At 43.5% G+C, this 20292-nt stretch overlaps 1 protein-coding gene across 2 annotated transcripts in view; it reads left to right on the top strand.

The window, feature by feature from the left end:
- The window catches only part of SKAP1 (src kinase associated phosphoprotein 1), a gene marked incomplete at both ends in the record, with an annotated part of 274300 nt that overhangs the window by 205797 nt on the left and 48211 nt on the right, over positions 1–20292 (top strand). For both annotated transcript variants that reach the window (XM_080924400.1, XM_080924401.1), the window contains one exon: positions 19958–20035. In XM_080924400.1, coding sequence (XP_080780526.1) covers positions 19958–20035 — 78 coding nt within the window. The remainder of the gene's footprint in view (positions 1–19957; positions 20036–20292) is intronic.

Genomic DNA, 20292 nt, shown 5'->3' on the forward strand with positions numbered 1-20292 from the left:
TCTGCTTGAAAAATTACATACCGTTGGTTTTGGTTTTCCCTCATTTCCTGTTCTTAAAACCCGATTTCCACCCCTAATCTAAAGTGTAATATATGTCAAAAATAATGGTGATTTGTGGCTGATTATGTTTTTAAAAGGCAAAAGCCCTTAACAGACGTGCAGGACAACAGGTGTCTTGTTTTATGGCCACGTACCTCACCGACCCTATCAGTTCAGATTATGTGTGTGCCTTCTATCTTTGCCCTGATCTGGAATTATTTTTCCAGGACATCTGAGAAGTTCTTTGCTCTCTGGCACAACCCCTCCCACGTGGTAGGTTCCAAATAAATTTTCCTTGATTTGATCTGGTCTACAGGTGCTTTTCCTGATTCTTGTCATGCTCAGCAATCCAATAACATTCTGTACGTTGTAGCTCATGCCTACACCCCTGGGCTTCTGACCTCAAGGGACTCCATGCCTTTTTATTACTTGTGAAATACAGCAGACCTCCAGTGGAGAGAGGCCTCCTGGTTTTGTGGGCCCTCTTGTCATGTAGGAAGGACTTAAGTAGATGATACCAAGTACAGTATTAGCAAAGCAAATGAGTCTTAACCATGCGCGCAGACTGCAGCTTATTAAAGTGTTGTTTAAATGACGCCTAATTCAGGCAGATCTTTGTGTGCTGGCTTTTAATAAAATTGTTTCTTTCTTGTGCTACACTGGATTTCTTCTTCCTTTTATGGATTCCTTCACCCCTTATTAAGCTTAGGAAGTTTCTATAATCCACCACTCAGAATGGAGATCATTATATAGATATGTAGATGGTATGGCTTTGAGATTTAAAAAAAAATGGCTGTAAAGTTTTTTATCTTGGGGTTATTTTGTATTGTGCAAATAATGTAAGTACATCATTTAGGGTTGGGGTTTTTTCTTACATTCATTGATTTATTTAATTTTCTTGTATATGTGGGGACTCATGCTGCAGTGCATGTATGGGACCCAGAGGACAATTTGCAGGAATTAATTGTCTCCTTTCACCATGTGTGTGGTCTTGGGGACGTCATCTCAGCTCATCAAGTGTGGGAAATAAAAAACAACAAACCACCTTTACCCTCTCTTAGCCGTCTTTCTGGCCCAGTAAATAATGCAGTGTATTTTGTTTTAAAATTGTGTCTTACTGTGCACCACGTGTGTGCAATGCCCACAGAGGCCAGAAAACGACATCAGATGCCCTGGAACTGGAGTTACAGGTGGTTGTGAGCTGCCAAGTGGGAACTGAACCTGAGTCCTCTGTAAGAACAGCGAGTTCTCTTAACTGCTGAGCCATCTCTCCAGCCCTGCTCCAGTACATACTTGTTTGGTTTTTTTTAATAAATAAATTATACCATAAGCAGCCCAGCCTGGAGTTCCCTCCCCTCTGGAGGAGTGACTTCAGTCTTCCCTCCATTTTCATCTGTACTGCTATGCACCTTCTATGTTTCTAAATAATACATCTGTTTTCTTCATTTGTTGATTCCAGACGTTAGCTCTGGTTTTGGGACTTGGCAAGGGAGAATGATTAGCACTCCTACCCGGACTTCACATCACCCTTCCCTTCGTCTTCCCTGTCTGATGGTACCAGAATTGGTTTCTAGTTGGTTGGTTGGTTGGTTTGGTTTGGTCTCAAGACAGGGTTTCCCTGTGTATCCCTGGCTGTCCTAGAACTTGCTCTGTAGACCAGGTTAGCCTCCAACTCAGAGATCTGCCTGCCTCTGCCTCCCATTAAAGGCATGACCAGCTGATATCACAATTTTTTGTTAATCAGGATTCAGTGCTAGCATTATTTTAATATGTTAATACTATCAAATCATAAAACATTGGCTAGTTAAATATTGTTTCTATAGTTAGGCGCCTAGCACTTGAGAGTCACAGGCAGAAGTGGATGTCTGTAGGTTCAAGGCCAGCCTTATCCACATAACAAGTTCCCTGACAGCCAGGGCTGCATAAAGAGCCCTGTCTCAAAAAAAAAAAAATTGTTTGTTTATTTCTGGTTTTCCTAGAGTTGGCTAGTGCTTTGATCTTTTCCTTTGGCTACTTTTCAAAGTTGTTATCTGTAATTCTCACCGGTCTTTATAACGGAAATGTAATATTCTTCTACCCCCTGTTTTCTTTATGGTCAGACACATCAGATGGTCTCTCATTTCCATTTTGTTCTCAGGGGATGTCCCTTAGAGAGCCCTGCCCTGCTCACTGGAGGCTGTCTGCCGTCACTCTCTCACTTCCTTTGATCTCTTTCCCTTGTCAGTCCCAGTGTCTGAATCCAGTCTAACTTCCTTCCACGGCGTGCTCCCTCATTCTGGCCGCACCTCGGAGCAGGATGGTGACTTGGTCTCTGGAGATGTCGCATGTATGGAAACCTCTGGGTTCTACTTTTGCATTTGGTGGGAATTTTCACTTGGACTTTGGGAAGTGTCTTCATTGGCCTCTGGCCTCCGGTGCTGTTGGGCATGCTGCTCTTGTTCATGGTTCTTGCAGGATAGCCTGCTTGTTTGTCTTGATGGTTCAGAAGCTTGTATAATGTTCTCCTACCCATTATGATCTGAACTTCATTCATGGAAGGCTCTGTCACTGAAAGATATTTGTCTTCCGTTTTCAGAGGTCTTATTGTTTCTTTTGTATTTCTTCCCCTCTGTTTTCTGTGCGTTACTTAATCGGTTCTCTTCTCCTTCCCTTACTCGCTCTGCCCAATGTAAGACTTTCCCAACCTCATCTTCCAAACTGACTGACGTAGTTTGTTTTTGACTCTGGCTACCATTAATGTAATTTCCAACTGTCTCTCCTTGGTCTTTAATTGCTCCATATTAAGCACCCTTCTTAATGGTTAGAGTCTCTCTTCCTCCCTCTGGAAACGATGGCTTATTTGTTTGCTCTTTAAATTCTCTTTTCTGTACCCTAAATTAACCATTTCCTCTTCTTTCTTTTGTTTTGTTGTGCATTTTAGTCTTTTCTTTTGCACTAGAAACCTCTCTATGAATGTCTGGTGATCTTATATGACCTGTCATATTTCAAACTGAGTTGCTTGTCCCATATGAGAAGGAACCTGTGTTTAATAGTCCTTCACTTAGAGTCTAAAGCTTTGAACAACAGGGGGCACCCAGATATCTTTGCTTAGAGCTGAGTCCTCCACCCATCCACCTACCCACCCAGAAAAGAATCAACTAGATTTCTAGTGTCGCCATCTTGCATAATTTACATAATTACCAAGGATCTAGAAGTCTGGAAGCAAAGGGAGGCCAGGAGCCTCAGTGTTTGGAGCATGGGTTGTTACCGAATTCACCCACATTTAGTGCAGCTTCTCACTCTCCACTGGACTATATGTCATAAGATCTGAGATCCTCAGGAACCAAACTTTCTGTGTCAGAATCAGAAAGGAGTCATTAAGAGACTGGGGGGATGGATGGATGGTGTACTGGAGTCAGAAATCCTGACTTTGCTTTTCCCTTCAATGTCAGTATTCTGCCTTATCTTGGATGAGTCAAGCCAGCTCACCTAGACACCTGAGCATTAGTTTCCCCATCTGTAAAATGGGTGGCTGGATCGTTTGCCCTATGCTAGAGAACCTGGAACTGGTCTGCATGAGAGTTCTTCCTGGGTGCTCTTAGGGGAAAATCAAGAGTGTGTAGTGAGATATCCAGAAAGATTTTTCTTAGAAGTGTTGCCGGCCCCTTAAATCATACTGTAGTTTAGCAATTCGTCTCACAGAACCCCTGCTGTGCTCATTGGGGTTGGCTGCAGAATCTGCGCCAGAGGCTCACTGGCCTCTCCTTTCAAGAGCGCTACACACTTGGCCCACGAGAAATCCGGCAGTTTGAGTCTTACTGCAGGGAGTAGTCCCAATCTCTGCCACTGCTATGATCCTGTCTCAGAAGCCGAGCACCCTGGTTAACTCCTGGGCACAATGAATCACTCAGCAGTATTGTATCTACAGTTATAGGCAACAACAAGAGGCAGAGGTTTGGGTAGGGTTTTGTTTTGTGTTTTGTTTTGTTATTGTTGTTGTTTTTGATGACATTTGGAGCTGGAGAGGTAGCTCAGTGGTTAAGAACACAACCCCTGTAACCCCAGCTCCAGGGGATCCAGTGCCCTCTTCTGGCTTCTGTGGGTACTGCATTCACATATACAAAAACACATAGACACATAGATACTATTTCTTAAATTTAAAGTCATGAAATTTAGATTGAGAAATCTAGACTTGAACCATTCTTCATCTTGACTTCCTTAAGGCAAAGTCTCACCATTATAGTTCAGACTAACCTCAAACTTGCCATTCTCCTGCCTCAGCCTTCCAAGCACTGAGGTAAGCACCACAACCTCCCCAGCTCTTCTTCTGAACCTTAGACAGTAGCTATGACCACACCATTATGGACTAAGTCAAATGTTTGTATAACAAGGCACAGCAAGAATTATTTGGAGCTCTGGAAAACATGAATTTATGTTTGCATTTTTCCCCCGCTGTATGGTGTTTGTGTTTTAACTGCTAGAAGCTAGGTTAGTGAAGCCCCTCTGTCCCTGTCAGAAACAGGAAGGTACCAGAGACAGGCATAACCCACAAACTCTGAACTGTTACCCAACATAAAGGACCGCTCTCATTACATGACCATTGTAACTATTTGAACAGGGAAATCTGAATTCTGTGCTGCCCTTCCCACCTGCTTTGTAATACCTAGGCAAGTCCACAATTACAGTAGGCTTCTCCAGAAAGACACTTTACTTGTTTTTTTGTTTTTTTCCATGCCAAAACAAATGACTCCTGAGCCAATCTACCTTGGCCATCCAATATGTGCCAGCCTCTTTTGTTCCCGAACAACCATACAGGTAATAAACCTGTATGCCCCTGTGACAGAGAAATGTTGGAAGGAAATGGATTTCCATCTCAGATTTCTAAGGTGCTATACCAAACAATAGCAGGGGGGAAATTATTCAGTTAAATGCATCTGACATGAGCTGGCCTCTAATATGCCGCCCACATCGCCAGGCATGGTTGCCTGTAGACCTGCCTGGGAGACAGGCTGATGGGAAGAGCTACTCTGCCTTTGTCGGACATACATTTCAGAGAGTTTTTAAATAAACTTATATAGCAAGACTAAGCTGCACGTCATTTAAACTTTGTTCTTCCATCCGTCTATACCAAGTACGGAGAAGCAAAATGGATGTGCCTTCAGCTTCCCACAGTCCTGGAAAATGAACCAGTCCACTTAACAATAAATGGTGGTTGCTTCAAACACACATGACTGGTCTAGTGAAGAAGGAAAGAAAGTTGAGCTTAATGAAGTCCAGGGTCTGTGTCCCTGCGCACAGACAGGAAAGGACAAGTGTTTTATAACTGTTTATTGGAGTTAATGGTAATAAATTCCTCACGTGTCATGCACTAACTTTAATGTTTTCATTGCTTGGTGATTTAGGTTTCCCTTTTCACGCTGTAAATCACGCTGTCCCGGAGAACGGGGCAGGTCGAGTGCCTGCTGTAGCGTCCATAATGTTCAGCAGGGAGAGGAGGCTAGTTCACTCTCCCACATGGCCTGACAAAAAGATGCTTCACCTCATCTTGATTCACTGCTTACTAAACAATAAAGACAGACAGACAGACAGACAGACAGACAGACAGACAGACAGACAGACAGGTATATTTAGCTGCAGTGTAGCAGAACAGGGCAGAACTTTGGATCAGAGGTTCTCAACCTGCAGTTCTTGACACCCAAAAGAGCATCAGAGAATGTAGATGTTTACATTACAATTTATAACAATAGCCAAATTCAGTTACAAAATAACAATAAAAATAATTTTATGGTTGAGGGTCACCACACAGGAGGAAATGTATCAAAGGGTAGAAACATTAGGAAGGTTGAGAAACACTGGTCTGGATCCTAGGGAAAGGGCACATCTCTGTGAAAACTTTCCAGCTGTGTTTGTTCCTGAGGTTTGGGGTTCCCCCTTTTGGTCCCCCTACCCTATTTGCCGATTTCAAGTCCTTAGCTAGTGAGCTGAGCAAACAGACTCTGAGATTTCACATTTTTTATTTCACAATTACAAATGGGGCAATTTGGTTGGAAACTTTTGAGATCTAGAAACATCACCCTGATCGTCTCATCCTGGGTTCTTTTTCCTGGCAAAGCTCAACTTAACTTCAGATTCCCTTGAGCTTTGTCAGAAGAATCGAGAAACATTTCAAGTCTCCCATGTGTAAGTTTAATAAACAGGGAGATGCTTTTTGCCCTAAAGATTCATCTTCAGAGCTGACACCAAACCCATGCTGCTATACCAAAAAAACTCGAGGAGATGGCTGCCCACGAGGCCTGGCCAGGGAGCAGTCTTGGTCTGAGACATGATACTCGCCAGGTCAAAGCCCATTGCTAACAACATTGCTTCCCCATCAAGCCCTTCCTGATGGGGTGTGAGAGCTCTCATTAGATCATCCACCCCGAAATACCCCCTAGAGAATTTCGATAATTACTTCCTGACTCTTCTTTATTTTCTGCTTTGTTTGCTTTAAAAAGTTTTCTCAATGCCGTGATCTGAAGATATCTGAGTGTCTTTCACTGGAGAGACATGGAGAAGGCTAAAAGCATGGTCCTTCGATTCCTTCTTGAAAGGTTTCCTTTTGCAGAGGTGAGACATTCGACAGTGTCATGGTAACCACCATCAACACTGTGAGTGCAGGGACTCACCTAGGATGCTTGTGCACAGGACGAACCTGAGGGAGTTCGAAGGAAAAGGGAAAAGCCACTTCACAGGGCACAAGTAAAAAGGGCAAGATGAGGTCCTTGGCCACTCGAAAGGTCCAGCCCTGAAGTAGCTATTACACCAATTTTCTCAAGACTGATAATCATCCAGTCATTTGTCAGCTTACCCACACTTGGCTTTGTCCTCACTGAATTTTAGCTTCCTCTGAATACCATCCCGTGGTACTCTTCCTGAAGACAGGTCAGGTCTGAGGGAAGAGTTCTGTTACCCCAGTCAGGCCCTGAAAGAGAACTCAAAGACTTCCTGGGACTGGAGAAAAGGCTCAATAGTCAAGAGTGGGTACTGCATTTAGGGGGACCCAAATTTGATTCCCAGCACCCCGTCAGGTGCTTGTGGACACCTGTAACTCCAGCTGCAGAGCTCCAGCGTCTCTGCCCGCCATGGACACCTGTGCTCACGCACACACAAACCCACAAGCACACATATACACACAATTTACAAGAAAATATTTTTTAAGATTTATTTATTTATTATATATAAGTACACTGTAGCTGTCTTCAGACACACCCGAAGAGGGCATCAGATCTCATTACAGATGGTTGTGAGCCATCATGTGGTTGCTGGGATTTGAACTCAGGACCTCTGGAAGAACAGCGAGTGCTCCTAACCGCTGAGCCATCTCTCCAGCCAAAGAAAATCTTTTTTTCATAAAGGAAATATACTGGGGCTGGAGAGATGGCTCAGTGGTTAAGAGCACTGTCTGCTCTTCCAGAGGTCCTGAGTTCAAATCCCAGCAACCACATGGTGGCTCACAACCATCTGTAATGAGATCTGATGCCTGAAGACAACTACTGTGTGTGTGTGTGTGATCTTTTTAAAAAAGAAATGTACTTATGCTGGGCAGGGTAGCACATCCTTTGATTTCAGCACTTGGGAGGCAGAGGCAGATGGAAGGAACTCTGAGTTGGAGGCTAGCCTGGTCTACAGAGTGAGTTCCAAGACACCCAGGACTATACAGAGAAACCCTGTCTCTCAAAAAACACCATCACTTTTCTCCTCTTGAAGCTCTTAGAATTTCTGTATATTTCCCCCTGGGTTCCCTCTGCCTTTCTGTCATTCTTGACACGTCACTCTTTGTGACTTCTATCCCTACTTCTCCTATGCCCTTTGGAAGTGTCCTTTCTTTTCCTCTTCCTTTTTTTTTTTTTTTTTTTTTTTTTTTTTTAACTTTTCTGTTCCACATTACCAACCCTAGATTAAAGTAGTAAATATACAGCAGAACAAAAATCACTACTTGTAGCTTGAGAATTATTTATCTACCAAATATTCACCCCATATTGCCTTAGAACCGAGCATCCCTTTGAACAAGAAGAGGTTTTCCGTTCAGGTTAGCAGAAATGTATCCTACTGTGTGTATACCAGACCTCTGGGGATATGGAGGAAGACAGATGTGTAAATAATGGTTTACACACTGCCCTCTATCAAAGGGACCACATTTTCCACTGGCAGCATTTCTTCAGGCTTCAAGAAATTGAATAACACCATTTCCTGTGTGTGCTCTAGAGAAGGATCCTTCTTCATCTTACAGCTAATTAGAGTACACCTTGAAAAGAGTCTCAAATACTTACAGAGTCAAGTTCCTCCTTCAACAGCCTTCCCTTCCTTACCCAGAGAGTTGTCATGTAAACCCTGGCATGCCCTCCCTCAGCAGTGGATTCTTTGTCACACCTCCTGTTTTTCTCTAGGCGCTAACCCTTCCCCCATATCCTTTCCAGAATGGTGTCAGCTCTCTTCCCTGGAATGCATTCACCTCCTCTCTGGTGTCTGCTGTTTAGGCCTACAACCACACTCTTCTTCCCAGGAATAGTACCTTTTCCATATCCTTTTCAAGGCCTACGACAGACTTCATATGTATCTCAGGTCTCATATAATACTAAGCAAAAATGTAATTATAGAGAATGTCCCAGTAAAGTTCATAGTCCCTGGAAGCCTAGACTGTCATATAAAACCTCATTACAGAAAATCATATTAGAGACAAAAGAGACGTATGACTCTACTTGGAGAAAGGTGTTCAGATTCACATTTGGGTCGGATCTTTAGAAAATGGGAGCAGAGAAAGAAAATGCCACACAGCCAAAGCAGTATGATCAAAGGCTCGGCAGCATAAGGTGCCTGGCACACTCCTGAAGGTGGAGATTGTTATTCACATGCCCAGAGTGCTGGGAGGTGAGAGGTTCAGAGAGACCGGTGGGCTGTGTACGACCGAGTCTTGTGCGGGGTTTATGTGCGCAGATGTTTGTATTTTGTAGGCGATGAAGAATCCTAAGAAGCTTGAGACAGGAAGGTGACAGACTAAACTAGACTAGATCTGAGTTTTAGAGAGATAACTCTGGCCATGATCTGTTAAACAGGAGGTGGGTTGGTTAAGTGGTGAGTTCTGAGTCAGAAGAAGCCGAGAGTGCCTGTAATCCCAGCACTTGATCAGAAGCAGGAGGATCTCAACTTCAAGGCCAACCTGAGAAAAAAAAGGTAGACCTGGGCGAAGCCATTTTCTTTGTTTCCTTTCTGCGTTTATGAGGTTTTGCCTTTGTGTTTGGTTGGTTGTGGTGGTTGATGATGTTGGTATTAGAGGATTTGACAGGTTTTGTGCTGGGACTTGAACCCAAAGTATCACGCCTGTTAAGCACATGCTATGCCACAGACATGTATCCCAGTACCCCATGTTCTCACAGTTCAGTTGTGTAGTATAGAAATGGATTTGGAAATTGCATTCTGTCACCTCTTATTAAAGATATGTTCTCAGTTGGAGTGTGGTGGCACACACCTTTAGTTCCAGCACTCAGTAGGCAGAGGCAGGCAGAACTTTGTGAATTTGAGGCCAGCCTGGTCTACGAAGTGAGTTCCAGGACAGCCAGGGCTACACGGAGAAACCCTGTCTCAAAGGGGGGGGGGAGCGGAGAGGGAGAGAGAGAGAAAGATGGATGAATATGCTCTACAGTGATGTGTGCATAGCGGTGCCTAGTCTCAGGATGAGGTGAAAATGTACTACAAGATTTGTGAAAAGACAGCCAGACATTTCTAACTCCTCTTCCTCCTTAGACCAAGGCATTTGGAGAAATGCAGCACAGATTGACCCCAAGACCCCTACTTTACACTGTTGCTGCTTTCTGGAGCTTGACTACCTGAAAGACTTCAGGTCATGTGATTCCATAGCTAACGAGTTACTGTCTCACAGCTAGGATACCAAACGGGAGAATTTAAGGGAATAAAGCTTACTTGGGCTCACAGTCTGATAAGCTTTAGAACATCATATCAGGGGAAAGGCACTGCAGAGTTCATGCTAGTGGGAGCATTCAACCAGGGAGAGGAAGAGGCAGAAAAAAACAAGCCAAACACATAGTTAGACTACCACTCCCAAAGCCCCCCCCCACCCCTAGAGACCTAAATCTGCCATTCAGACCCCCTTTTCTAAGGGTTCCACAATCTCCCCCTAACAGCACCACCATCTGGAAGTCAAGTGTACAAACCCACAAGCTCATTTCGAGGTCAAACCATAATAAGGATGGATTCCTGCAGGTGCGGCATTGTAGACACCGAGCAGTCCTGGTCTAGATCTGGATCTGATGGCCATACTGCACGTCTACTGACCACACATTCAACTCCTCTCCATGGAACAACTGCAGCTCTGGGGGAACCCAATTCTTTTCTCGAGGAAATAAAGTGCTTTGGCGCTCCTTGACTGCACCAATTATGAAAGCACAGATTTGTTTAGTGACTACAGACTGCAGCATAACTCAGATAAATCATGGCTTCCTTTAATTGACTCGTCTTAAAAAGCATATCAGAATGCAAATGAGTCACATTATTCTAGAGAAACTTTAAATCTGTTCTCATCCTAAAATGATTCAAAATCCATGCCTTTCAACTAATCAGAATGTGCCAGGATACTGTGAATGACAAGTAACAGTTATATTAAGTTACTCATTCTGTGGGATGGAGAGGTGGCTCAGTGGTTAAGAGCACTGACTGCTCTTCCAGAGGCCCTGAGTTCAAATCCCAGCAACCACATGGTGGCTCACAACCATCTGTAATGAGACCTCTTCTGGTGTGTCTGACATGGCCACATACAAGTTTTCTGAGCATTCCAGGTTGCTTCCTCTAATAATATCCCTCAAAAAGCTTAGTTTGTGTGCCCTGTTACTAGATCTGAGACCTATTTTGTTCTTTATGTCTCTTGACTTATTGGGTTGCACACAACTAGAAAGCAAAACAACCTTACGGATCATCAAAGTATTAGTAAGTAAGAAATATAGGACCTTAAGGGTTCATGGTGGCACACACCTCTAATCTCATCATTCAGAAGACTGAGGCAGGAGGATCACAAGGACTAGGTCAGCTTTCTCTTTATTGAAAGACTGTGTCTCAGAAAAAAACAAAAAATATGAAATTTGTCGTTTCCTGTGCCTGCCTTTTTCTGAAGTGGGGATGAACTGAGCTGCTGAAGTGGTTTGAATAGGAATGGCCCCATAGACTCTGTGTTTGAATGCTTAGCCCATAGGAAGTAGCACTATTAAAAGATATGGTCTTGTAAGAGGAAGGGTGTCATATGGAGATGGGGCTTTGAGGTCTTATGTGCTCAAGCTGGGCATAATGTGAAAGTCTTCATTCTGCTGCCCAGACCAAGGTGTAGAACTCTCAGATCCTTCTCCAGCACCATGTCTGTTTGTGTGCCATCCCCACCATGATGATAATGGACTAAGTCTCTGAACTATAAGCCAGCCCCAGTGGCTAGCTGTGTGACCACAGAAGGGAAAACATCACAAGAATGTACCACAGGAAACAGAAGAGCCACCTCTCAGCATCAGAAGAGGCAGGGTCCTTACCGGATACCACAGACAGACTACCATTGGCTGGTTCCCAAAGCTTGAGAATAAGGGGAGAAAGTTAACCCAGAAAAACAAGAGCCTATGGACAAGTAGAACCGATCTTACTAAAAAAGGCCACTGGGGCTGGAGAAATGGCTCAGTGCAGCACTAGCTGTTCGTCCAGAGCATCTGTATGTAGTTCCCAGCGACTCACAATGGCCGGTAACTCCATCTCCAGGGCATCTAGTGCCCTCTGCTGGCCACCATGTGCATGTACACACACACACACACACACACACACACACACACACACATGCACACATGCATAAATTTTAGTTTAATATTTATAAAAGAAAGCATGTGGTTTTGCACACCTCAGCAGACAGACGGATGCCTTCAGTTAGACTATTCCCAGTCTTCAGACACCAGATTTTCTCCAGCCTCCTCCAGCCAGGTTCCCCAGAAGCCGGGCACCCTCTTGCCTGAAAGCCACCCCCAGCCCCAGCCCCAGCCCCAGCCCCATAGCTCTCTCAGTCTTTAGGGTTGAGTGGATTTGGAAAAAGAATGATGAGGGAAGTCAATAACTTATGTTGGGGGAGAAAAAAAAACACATTTTTTTTTTCAAAACTCTTGGTCTTTTCGGGTTGAGTTAGCAGGAGAGACCAAACCTGGGGTAGGAGTTAGCAGGCACCTGGTTTGTTCTACAAGGGCTGCGCCGTTTTTGTAGGGGAATCAGGTGGCCTCCTGTGCCATTAGCCCTGTGCTGTGTATTGCCAACTGATTTCTCCAATTCTCTTTTCTCAGTGGGCTAGAACACAGCTGGTTAAATAGGCCGTGACGCACATAAGCTCCCATGTCTGCTTTATTGACTGCTTTATGGAAATGTATCACACTCCAAAGGGTCCTCATGGTTGTTGCCGTGAGGAGCTGACTGAGGGCCGCGTTTAGCGCTGAGAGATGGAGTCCTGCCCTGTCATTTTTTTTCTATGGCAGAGTTGGTTTCTGGGTGGGATGTGAGGGTTTAAAAGGATCAGGTTGAAGAGAGAAGGATGTCTGAGAATTTCTTTTATCTTCATTTGCCATGGAAGTTGGGCGGCCATCACTTCTGAGTAAAACACTTCTCCGTTGATCTTATCTTTATGGCCAAACATCCGTTAGCTTAGTGAATCTCTTCCTTATGTGGGTTGCTCAGAGAGATTTAGTTAAGTGTAGTCCTGGAGAGAGATTATGACATTAATGCAATTCTGGTTTGTGCTGATAGAATGTGATACATGCGCAGGTTGATACAAGAGGACCATTTGTTCCCAGGAAATTGAAACAGTTTCTAGGTTTTTGCCTCATGATGGTGGTAACTTCTATTCAGGTAATAGACCCAAAAAAAGGTGTCTCTTTTTACAATTTAACTATTCGTGTTTTTCCTCTTAAGTAGGAACTTGCACAGTTGTTTGTGTCTGATTCTATTTTCCCAGCATGTTGGAAAACATTTTCATACTCTCTAAGGCGCCTGGTTGTTTGCTGGACAGTGGGAGTGGACTCAATTGTAGAAGTCTCCTGCCTCATCTCCCATAATGTGCCTAACCATAAGCCTTCTCCAGTCGCCAGTTCTTGGTCAAGGCTCTGAGGGTCACCAAAAGAGGAGGCAGTGGAAGCCATGGAATGGTTGTGTGGATCCAGCTGACGGTCAGCGAGGCTCTAGCTCTCTATGAGAACAGCTACCATGGAACTCACAGCAGTTCCTGTCTGGTCCACCAAATAGAGACTGATCGTGCTTGATTATCTATTTTTTCATGAGCATATTTAATGTCGTCTATAATCCCATTTGCGCCCCCCACCATGGTGCATTGGGGAAACTGTGTGAGATATTTCACAAATACAAAAAGAACCCTCAAATGTGTAAGAAAACAACATAATGCATCTAACTGTTTACATACAAAAGCACAGCGTGTAAAAGCCGTCCCCAGGCCAGACTGCTCCTCTGGATCTTGTTGGGGAAGAACCAAGTGGGAAATTCAGTGCCCAGATTTTAGCAAGCTCGGAGTTTGACTCTGGGGGAGAGGAGGTGGGGAGGGTACCATCCCTGCAGGCCTAGAATTAGAGACTCTGGAGTTCAGGCGTCTCTGTGCACTACGCCTTTTGTTTTCTTGGTGGCGGTGGTCTTGGGTTTCACTTGGTGGGGAGAGAAAAGCCTCATGCTGATAATGTACTGAAAGTAAATGAAATTAAATAAGCGAAGCGTGCTCATCAGTACTTCCTTCCCCCTGGGTAATTCAATTCAAGCTCTGTCTGCGATGGTAACTCACAGGGGCTGTCTCTGTCACCCCGCTGGGGCCCGGAGTCTTAGCATCTAAATAAAAGTTTCACTCAAGCATTTTTTATGCTCCTGCCGGCAGGATCAGTGAGCTGGTGTGGGCACATTAATGTAATATTCATACGCACAGACTCTCCCCGCACACAAGGCGGTGGCTTCCCATTTTCATAATTATAAATGTTCCACAAAATGGCATTTAGATTTGCATTTTTTAAAAAAGGTTTGAATTCCAATAAGACTCTTAACATGTCTTTTATGATTCAGACTTTTAGCGATTTAGCAAGACCTTTAAAAAGAAGAAGAAACTTGTGGAGAGACATAGCTTGGGGAATCCCATCTCTCTTGGCCCCTGTGCCTTTCATTTGAATTTGAGGCCTCCAGGAGAAATTTCTTAATGTGTTTCAAGGAAAAAGAACCTCTTTCAGAGCATGTTCCCTGTAGTTGGTTCTCACCTCACATGACCTTCCACCTGCAGGAGGATCACATGGCCTCCCACCTACAGAAGGATCACCACTGGTTCTCTGTACTTGGGGCTGGGGGCTAGAATTTCACACTGGTAGGAGTAAAAACAGAAAAAAAGATTTTTTTAAAGAACTATCATTTGTTGTGGTTTATCTCAGACATGTACCCCAAGACCCATCTGAAAGAATTTATGCCAAACACAGAGTTTGCTCACTGTAAAAACCCACAAATAAAAACAGTTGCTAGGTGTGGCCAGCCTGGTCTACACTTCAAGTTCCAGACCAGCCAGGGCAACTCGGTTAGATCCTGTCTTAAAAAACAAAAAAAGGAAGGTCAGAGAGGGAGGGACTAAGGGGTGAGGCAGGGGATGGAGGCAGGGGATGGAAGGAACAAAAGATTCTATATGCAAGGAAGTTAGTAGGACAACAATTAGATAAGAACAAATAAATAAACAAACAAAAAGCAATCACATAAAGCCAAAAGAAGACTCCAGCTTTACTGGTTTTTTAGGGTGTGTGTGTATGTGTGTGTGTGTGTGTGTGTGTGTGTTCACGAGCATGTGCATGTGGGTATGCACATATGCACAAGTGAATGCAATTACCTGTGAAGACCAGAGGCATCAGATCTCCCTGGACCAGTTACAGGCAGTCGAAAGCTACTAAACATGGGTTCTGGGAAGCAAACTCTAGTCCTCTGCAAGAACAGCATATGCCATCTCTCTGACCTCTCTGATCTATGTTTTTGTGTATCCGTGCACATGTGTGTATGTGGAGGGGGTGTGTGGGTGCGGTATGAGTTTTATTTTATTTCATATACATTAGTATTTTGCCTTCATGTATATCTGTACGAGGGTGTCAGATCACTTTAGGACTGGATCTGCCATATGGGTGGGAATTTCACCCGAGATCTCTGGAAGAGTCGCCAGTGCTCTTAACCACTGAGCCATCTCTCCAGCCCCAACATTTTTATTTTTATGCGTATGAGTGCCTGTATGCATGTATATATGTGCAGTCCATTAGGAGTCTTCAAAGTTTAGAGGAGGGCCACAGTGTTTCTCTGTGTAGCCCTGTGAGACACCGTGTGAGTGCTGGGAACCAAACCAAAAGCCGGGGTTACCCTTAACTACACAGCATCGCTCCAGCCCTGTGATCTGTGTTTTTAAAAGTAGGCCAGAGACAGCTTAGAAGCAAAATGACAATCTTAGTTGTGTGGGGTTCTGTGTGTTTTTGAGGTGCTGGGATTTGGACTCAGGGACTCACACAAGGCAAGCACTCTTCACTGAGAGCTATTTTTCCAGCTCAAAGTACTCTAGTTTATTGTTTTAAAAGAAGAAGCAAATAAAGTCCTGAGCAAAGCAAAGCTTCACGGTCACTGCTGGAGAGATGTTGGCTACTGTGCAATATAAAAGTGACCAATTGGGGCTGGAGAGGTGGCTCAGCGGTTAAGAGCTCTGACTGCTCTTCCAGAGGTCCTGAGTTCAAATCCCACTAACCACACAGTGCCTCGCAACCATCTGTTATGAGATCTGATGCCCTCTTCTGGTCTGTCTGAAGACAGCTACAGTGTGTTTATATGTAATAAATTAAATCTTTTTTTTTTTTTTTTAGTGACTGATTGGCAGAAAAAAAATTTTTCACCCTTATGTTTGAAGACCCACATGGGTGCCAGCCTGATTCATTTGTGGCTGTACCTTGTTTTGTTGTGCATGCTTGGCTTGATTGGTTCTTGGAAAATTGTTTTGATTATGTGCCTGTGTGTTGGGGGAAGGGGCGGTGTATGGGTGTGAGTATCTACAGAGGCAGAAAATGCTGTCATCCTTTGGAGCTGGGGTTATAGGAGACTTTGAGGTGCCTAGTGTAGGTGCTGGGAATTAGGAGTGTTTGTTTGTTTGTGTTTGCATTTTATTTGTTGTTGGGTTTCTCTTGGTTGGTTGGTTGGTTGGTTGGTTGGTTAGCTGTTGTTGTTGTTTGTAGTTTGGGGCTTGGGATTTGTTTTGTTTTATTTTGAGACAGATCACCCTATGTAACCCTGGCTGGCTTCAAACTAGCTAGATAGAACATGGTAACCTTGAACTCACAGAATTCACCTGCTAATGCCTCCTAAGTGTTCAGATTAAAGTCATGCATGCCTAGCTTGCTTTTATTCATTACTTTCTAAAAAATAACTTTTGTTTGTTTGATGGGTTTTGTTTTGGTTTTTTAAGCAAAGATTTGTTTGGTTTTTTTTTTTTTTTTTAAACAACATTTCTCTGGGTAGCCCTGGCTGTCCTAGAGCTCTTTCTGTAGACCAGGCTAGCCTCCAACTCAGAGAGCTGGCTGCCGCTGCCTCTGGAGTGCTTAGATTGAAGGCATGCACCAACACTGTTTGGAAAAGTAACTTTCTTGAGATTATAACACAATTATGATATTCCTCCGTTCCTTTTCCTGCCTCTAAACCCTCCCACATACCCATCCTTACCCTTCTTCACATCCATGGCCTCTTTCTTCACTAACTGTGAGTTTATGCACATCTGTTTATACATCTGTAATCTTAAATGTAACCTGCTCAGCCCATATGTTATTTGTATGTATGTTTTCAGGGCTGACGGCTGGCACTGGACAACCAACTGATGTTCTCTTCCCTAAGGAAGGCTACTCCTTCCACTCCCGACTTTCCCAGTTCCTTAAAGTTCTTGTGTAGAGAGGAGGCCTCATGGGTCTTTCCTGTCTGGTTTGGCATGTCCATCAGTGTCACCTTATTCATTTGGGTGAGACTTTACATGTGTAGCATCGGACATTACTAGGAAATGCAATCTCACAGCAAAGCCTCTGATCCTCTGGCTCTTACGAACTTTCTGTCCCTTCTTCTGCAATGTCCCCTAAGTTTTAGGCACAGAAGTGTTTTGTAGATATAGCCATTGGGACTGGGCTCTACAACTCTAAATTTTTATAGGATGTATGTTGTGTTAAATATTTAATCTCAGTCGGGGTTTCCATCCCACATTTAATCATTCAGTTCCCAGACAAAAGATACAACTTTTATATTTATAACCCTTTAGTGTGCTAGAACCGGGCAGATATCTATCCTCTAAGCAATTATGTCTACTTCCCTACCAATAACTCTGACTCATAACTCACCATGTTCCATCTGGGAAGCTCTTAACTCCAGTTGGCCGCCCTCGTGGCCATGTTTTCATGACTCACCTACCCCACGACATCTTCTCTACCTACTTCTTCTCTTGTTCCCCTGTGGTCTCTTCTCAGACCCCAAGCCTGGGAACTGGAACCCCACTCTCTCTCTCTTCTGCCCAGCTATAGGCTGTCTGAATCTTTATTCAACCCACAGTTTTAAGTGAAAGAAGCATTACTTTGTGTTTGTACAGATTATCTCCTCCCTGGGGGCCATCAGGCCTTGGGGACCAGTTTTTAGCATTACAATACAAAACCTCAACAACTGTGCTTTTCCCATAGTGGTCTCTGCTGCAAAGAGGCCTTTCCAGAAAAAGGAGTGAAGACTACACTTATCTGTTGTATAAGGACAAATATTTATAGATTGTCATTAGGGATTGTGTGGGTTTAGTAAATTAGAGGTTGTAGGTTCTCCTCTAGGGCTTTACCAGTCCTGAGTAATTAGTTCTAGTACCAGCAGGGATTCCTGTCTTGTTGAACAGATTTTAAGTCCAGTTTGATAACGTTCAGTTACTGCCAGGGTACATGTGCCAGTGTTGCATTTATAAGGTTATTGGGCCAAGCTGGTCCTCAGTCTGGTTCACAGGCGTCAGACCTGGATAGGGCTGCTGGTTGACTCCCTCTTTTGGAAAGTTTGCATGGTGTCATCATAACTTCTTAAGAAATAGTATTTTTTATTTATTCTTTGAAAATTGTATAAATGTTGACAATGTGTTTTGAATTGTTTGCTTTATACATTTTGAAGTAAAACATTTGGGTTGGAGAACTAAAAATAATAATAATAATAATAATAATAATAATAATAATAATAATAAATATTAAGCTTCTGTTAGCCCTCTCTCTTTCTTTTGTCCTAAGTAAGAAAAGTCAAGTTGAGACCAGTCAAAGGCACTTGTATAGTCTGACAACTGGAGTTCAATTCCCAGAACCCCATGTGGTAGGAAAGGACTGACTAAACGTGCACACATACACATATGCATGTTACACACACACACACACACACACACACACACACGGGATAAGTAAGTGTAACTTTTAAAATGTTTCAAGAAATGTGAAGTTGGGCTGGGTTTGTAGTTTAGTGGGAGGGCATGTGCCAGAGAAGAAAGGAGAAGGCAGGAGATAGGAGAGGAGAGAGAGAAGAGGGAAATGTTGAGTTATGGTTTTCCGGAGTTTTTAGGGGAGCTAGTCACAGTGGTTCATGCTTATAACCTCAACATTCAGGACATGGAGAGAGGAGGATTTCATGTCTCAGGACAGCTGAAGCTGTTCTTCTGTCTTGTTTTATTATTGAGAAGTAACTTTTCTTCTTAATCTTTTGCCCCTCCTTTCTGTGAAGCAAGTGTATAAGCCCCAGGCTGGAAGATGAATTAAGGAGTTTGGCATCTCAATAAATTTGTACCTAAGGAAACTATTAAAAGCCAAGGATGTCACTGTCCTGCAGTTAAAGGTTGATGTCAGCCCCAAGGTCTTTTTTTTTTTTTTTTTTTTTTTTTTTTTTTTTTTTTTTTGGCTAAAGCTTCTTTGATTCTTAGACACACAAACATGGCCCATACTTTAAAAAAACAAAAAAACAAAAACAAAAAAAAAACCTAAGTTCTGGAAGCTACTGCCAAATTCACCTTTTGTAACCTATCTTTGTGAGCTTCACAAGATTTACATTCCCCAAAGTAGCTGTCCAAACGAAACAGGCTGCGGTGGTGGCTTAGTAGGTGAGGTGCTTTCTGTGTGCTCGTGAGGACCAGAGTTTGGATCCCTAGCACCCACATAAAGTCTGAACAAGGTAGCACTAGTCTGTAAGCCCAGATCTGGGGTGCAGACACAGATTCCCCAGAGTTCACCAGCATAGCCTAGAGCTGAGCTCCAGGTTTAATAAGAGACTCTGCCTCAAAAATAAAGTGCAGAGCAAAGACACCCAATGTCAACCTCTGCCCTACACACACATACTCCCACCCAAAGCCCCACGTGCACACAAGTACAAATACACACAAAAAATAACAGCAGCAACAAAGCCCACAGGTGGATGTGTGTTTATTGTCCCATTGTCCCTTTTGAAATGACTGCACACACCATGGCATGTATCACTCATTGAAGCTTGTCCTTCCTGCTCTTCATTTGACTTTTGATTATCTCAGTGTGGATTACTCAATTTACAGCTTATACCCACCGTAAATTCCTAATTCCCCAGGGTCCTTCTTGGCCAATCAGCACATATTTAGGCTACGTCCTCTTGCCGCAAGTTAATGTATGTGTAGTCATTTTAAGCAATATTAGCATTAGATATAATTAGGAAGAAAATTAACTTTTTTCCCCTAATCATATAGAAATTGTTGTATTTTGTGCTGCATTTAAACAATTACCCTTCTGTACTCCATCATTAATGTGAATAATCTAAAGTAGCTTAAATGGAAATTCTATCAGATTTAAACAAAGCATTCCACCATTGTTCCTTTTAGGAATAGAAGACATCTTACGAGGGGCTCAGGAGCTGGATCACGTCATCAAGCAAGGGTACTTGGAGAAGAAAAGCAAAGGTATTAATCAGACCCATGGAGAGCAGAACACTTCAGAAGAGGAAGAGAGGGAGGGAGGGAGGAAAGGAGGGAGGGAGGGAGACAGGAGGAGATGTTACTAGAGTATAGGATGTCTTCTGAGGGCCCAGTACTGTGCTAGGCCCATATAAGGCAAAAGCCAGGATAGGAAAGAAGTGTGGTGTTAGTGTGTGTCAACTAAAGAGAGAAAGAGCAAATCTTCAGCAAACTGCGGGCTTCACGGGATTTGGTTCTGGCCA

The sequence above is a fragment of the Micromys minutus genome, assembly GCF_963924665.1.
Source record: "Micromys minutus genome assembly, chromosome: 10".
In the NCBI taxonomy this organism is placed as follows: Eukaryota; Metazoa; Chordata; class Mammalia; order Rodentia; family Muridae; genus Micromys; species Micromys minutus.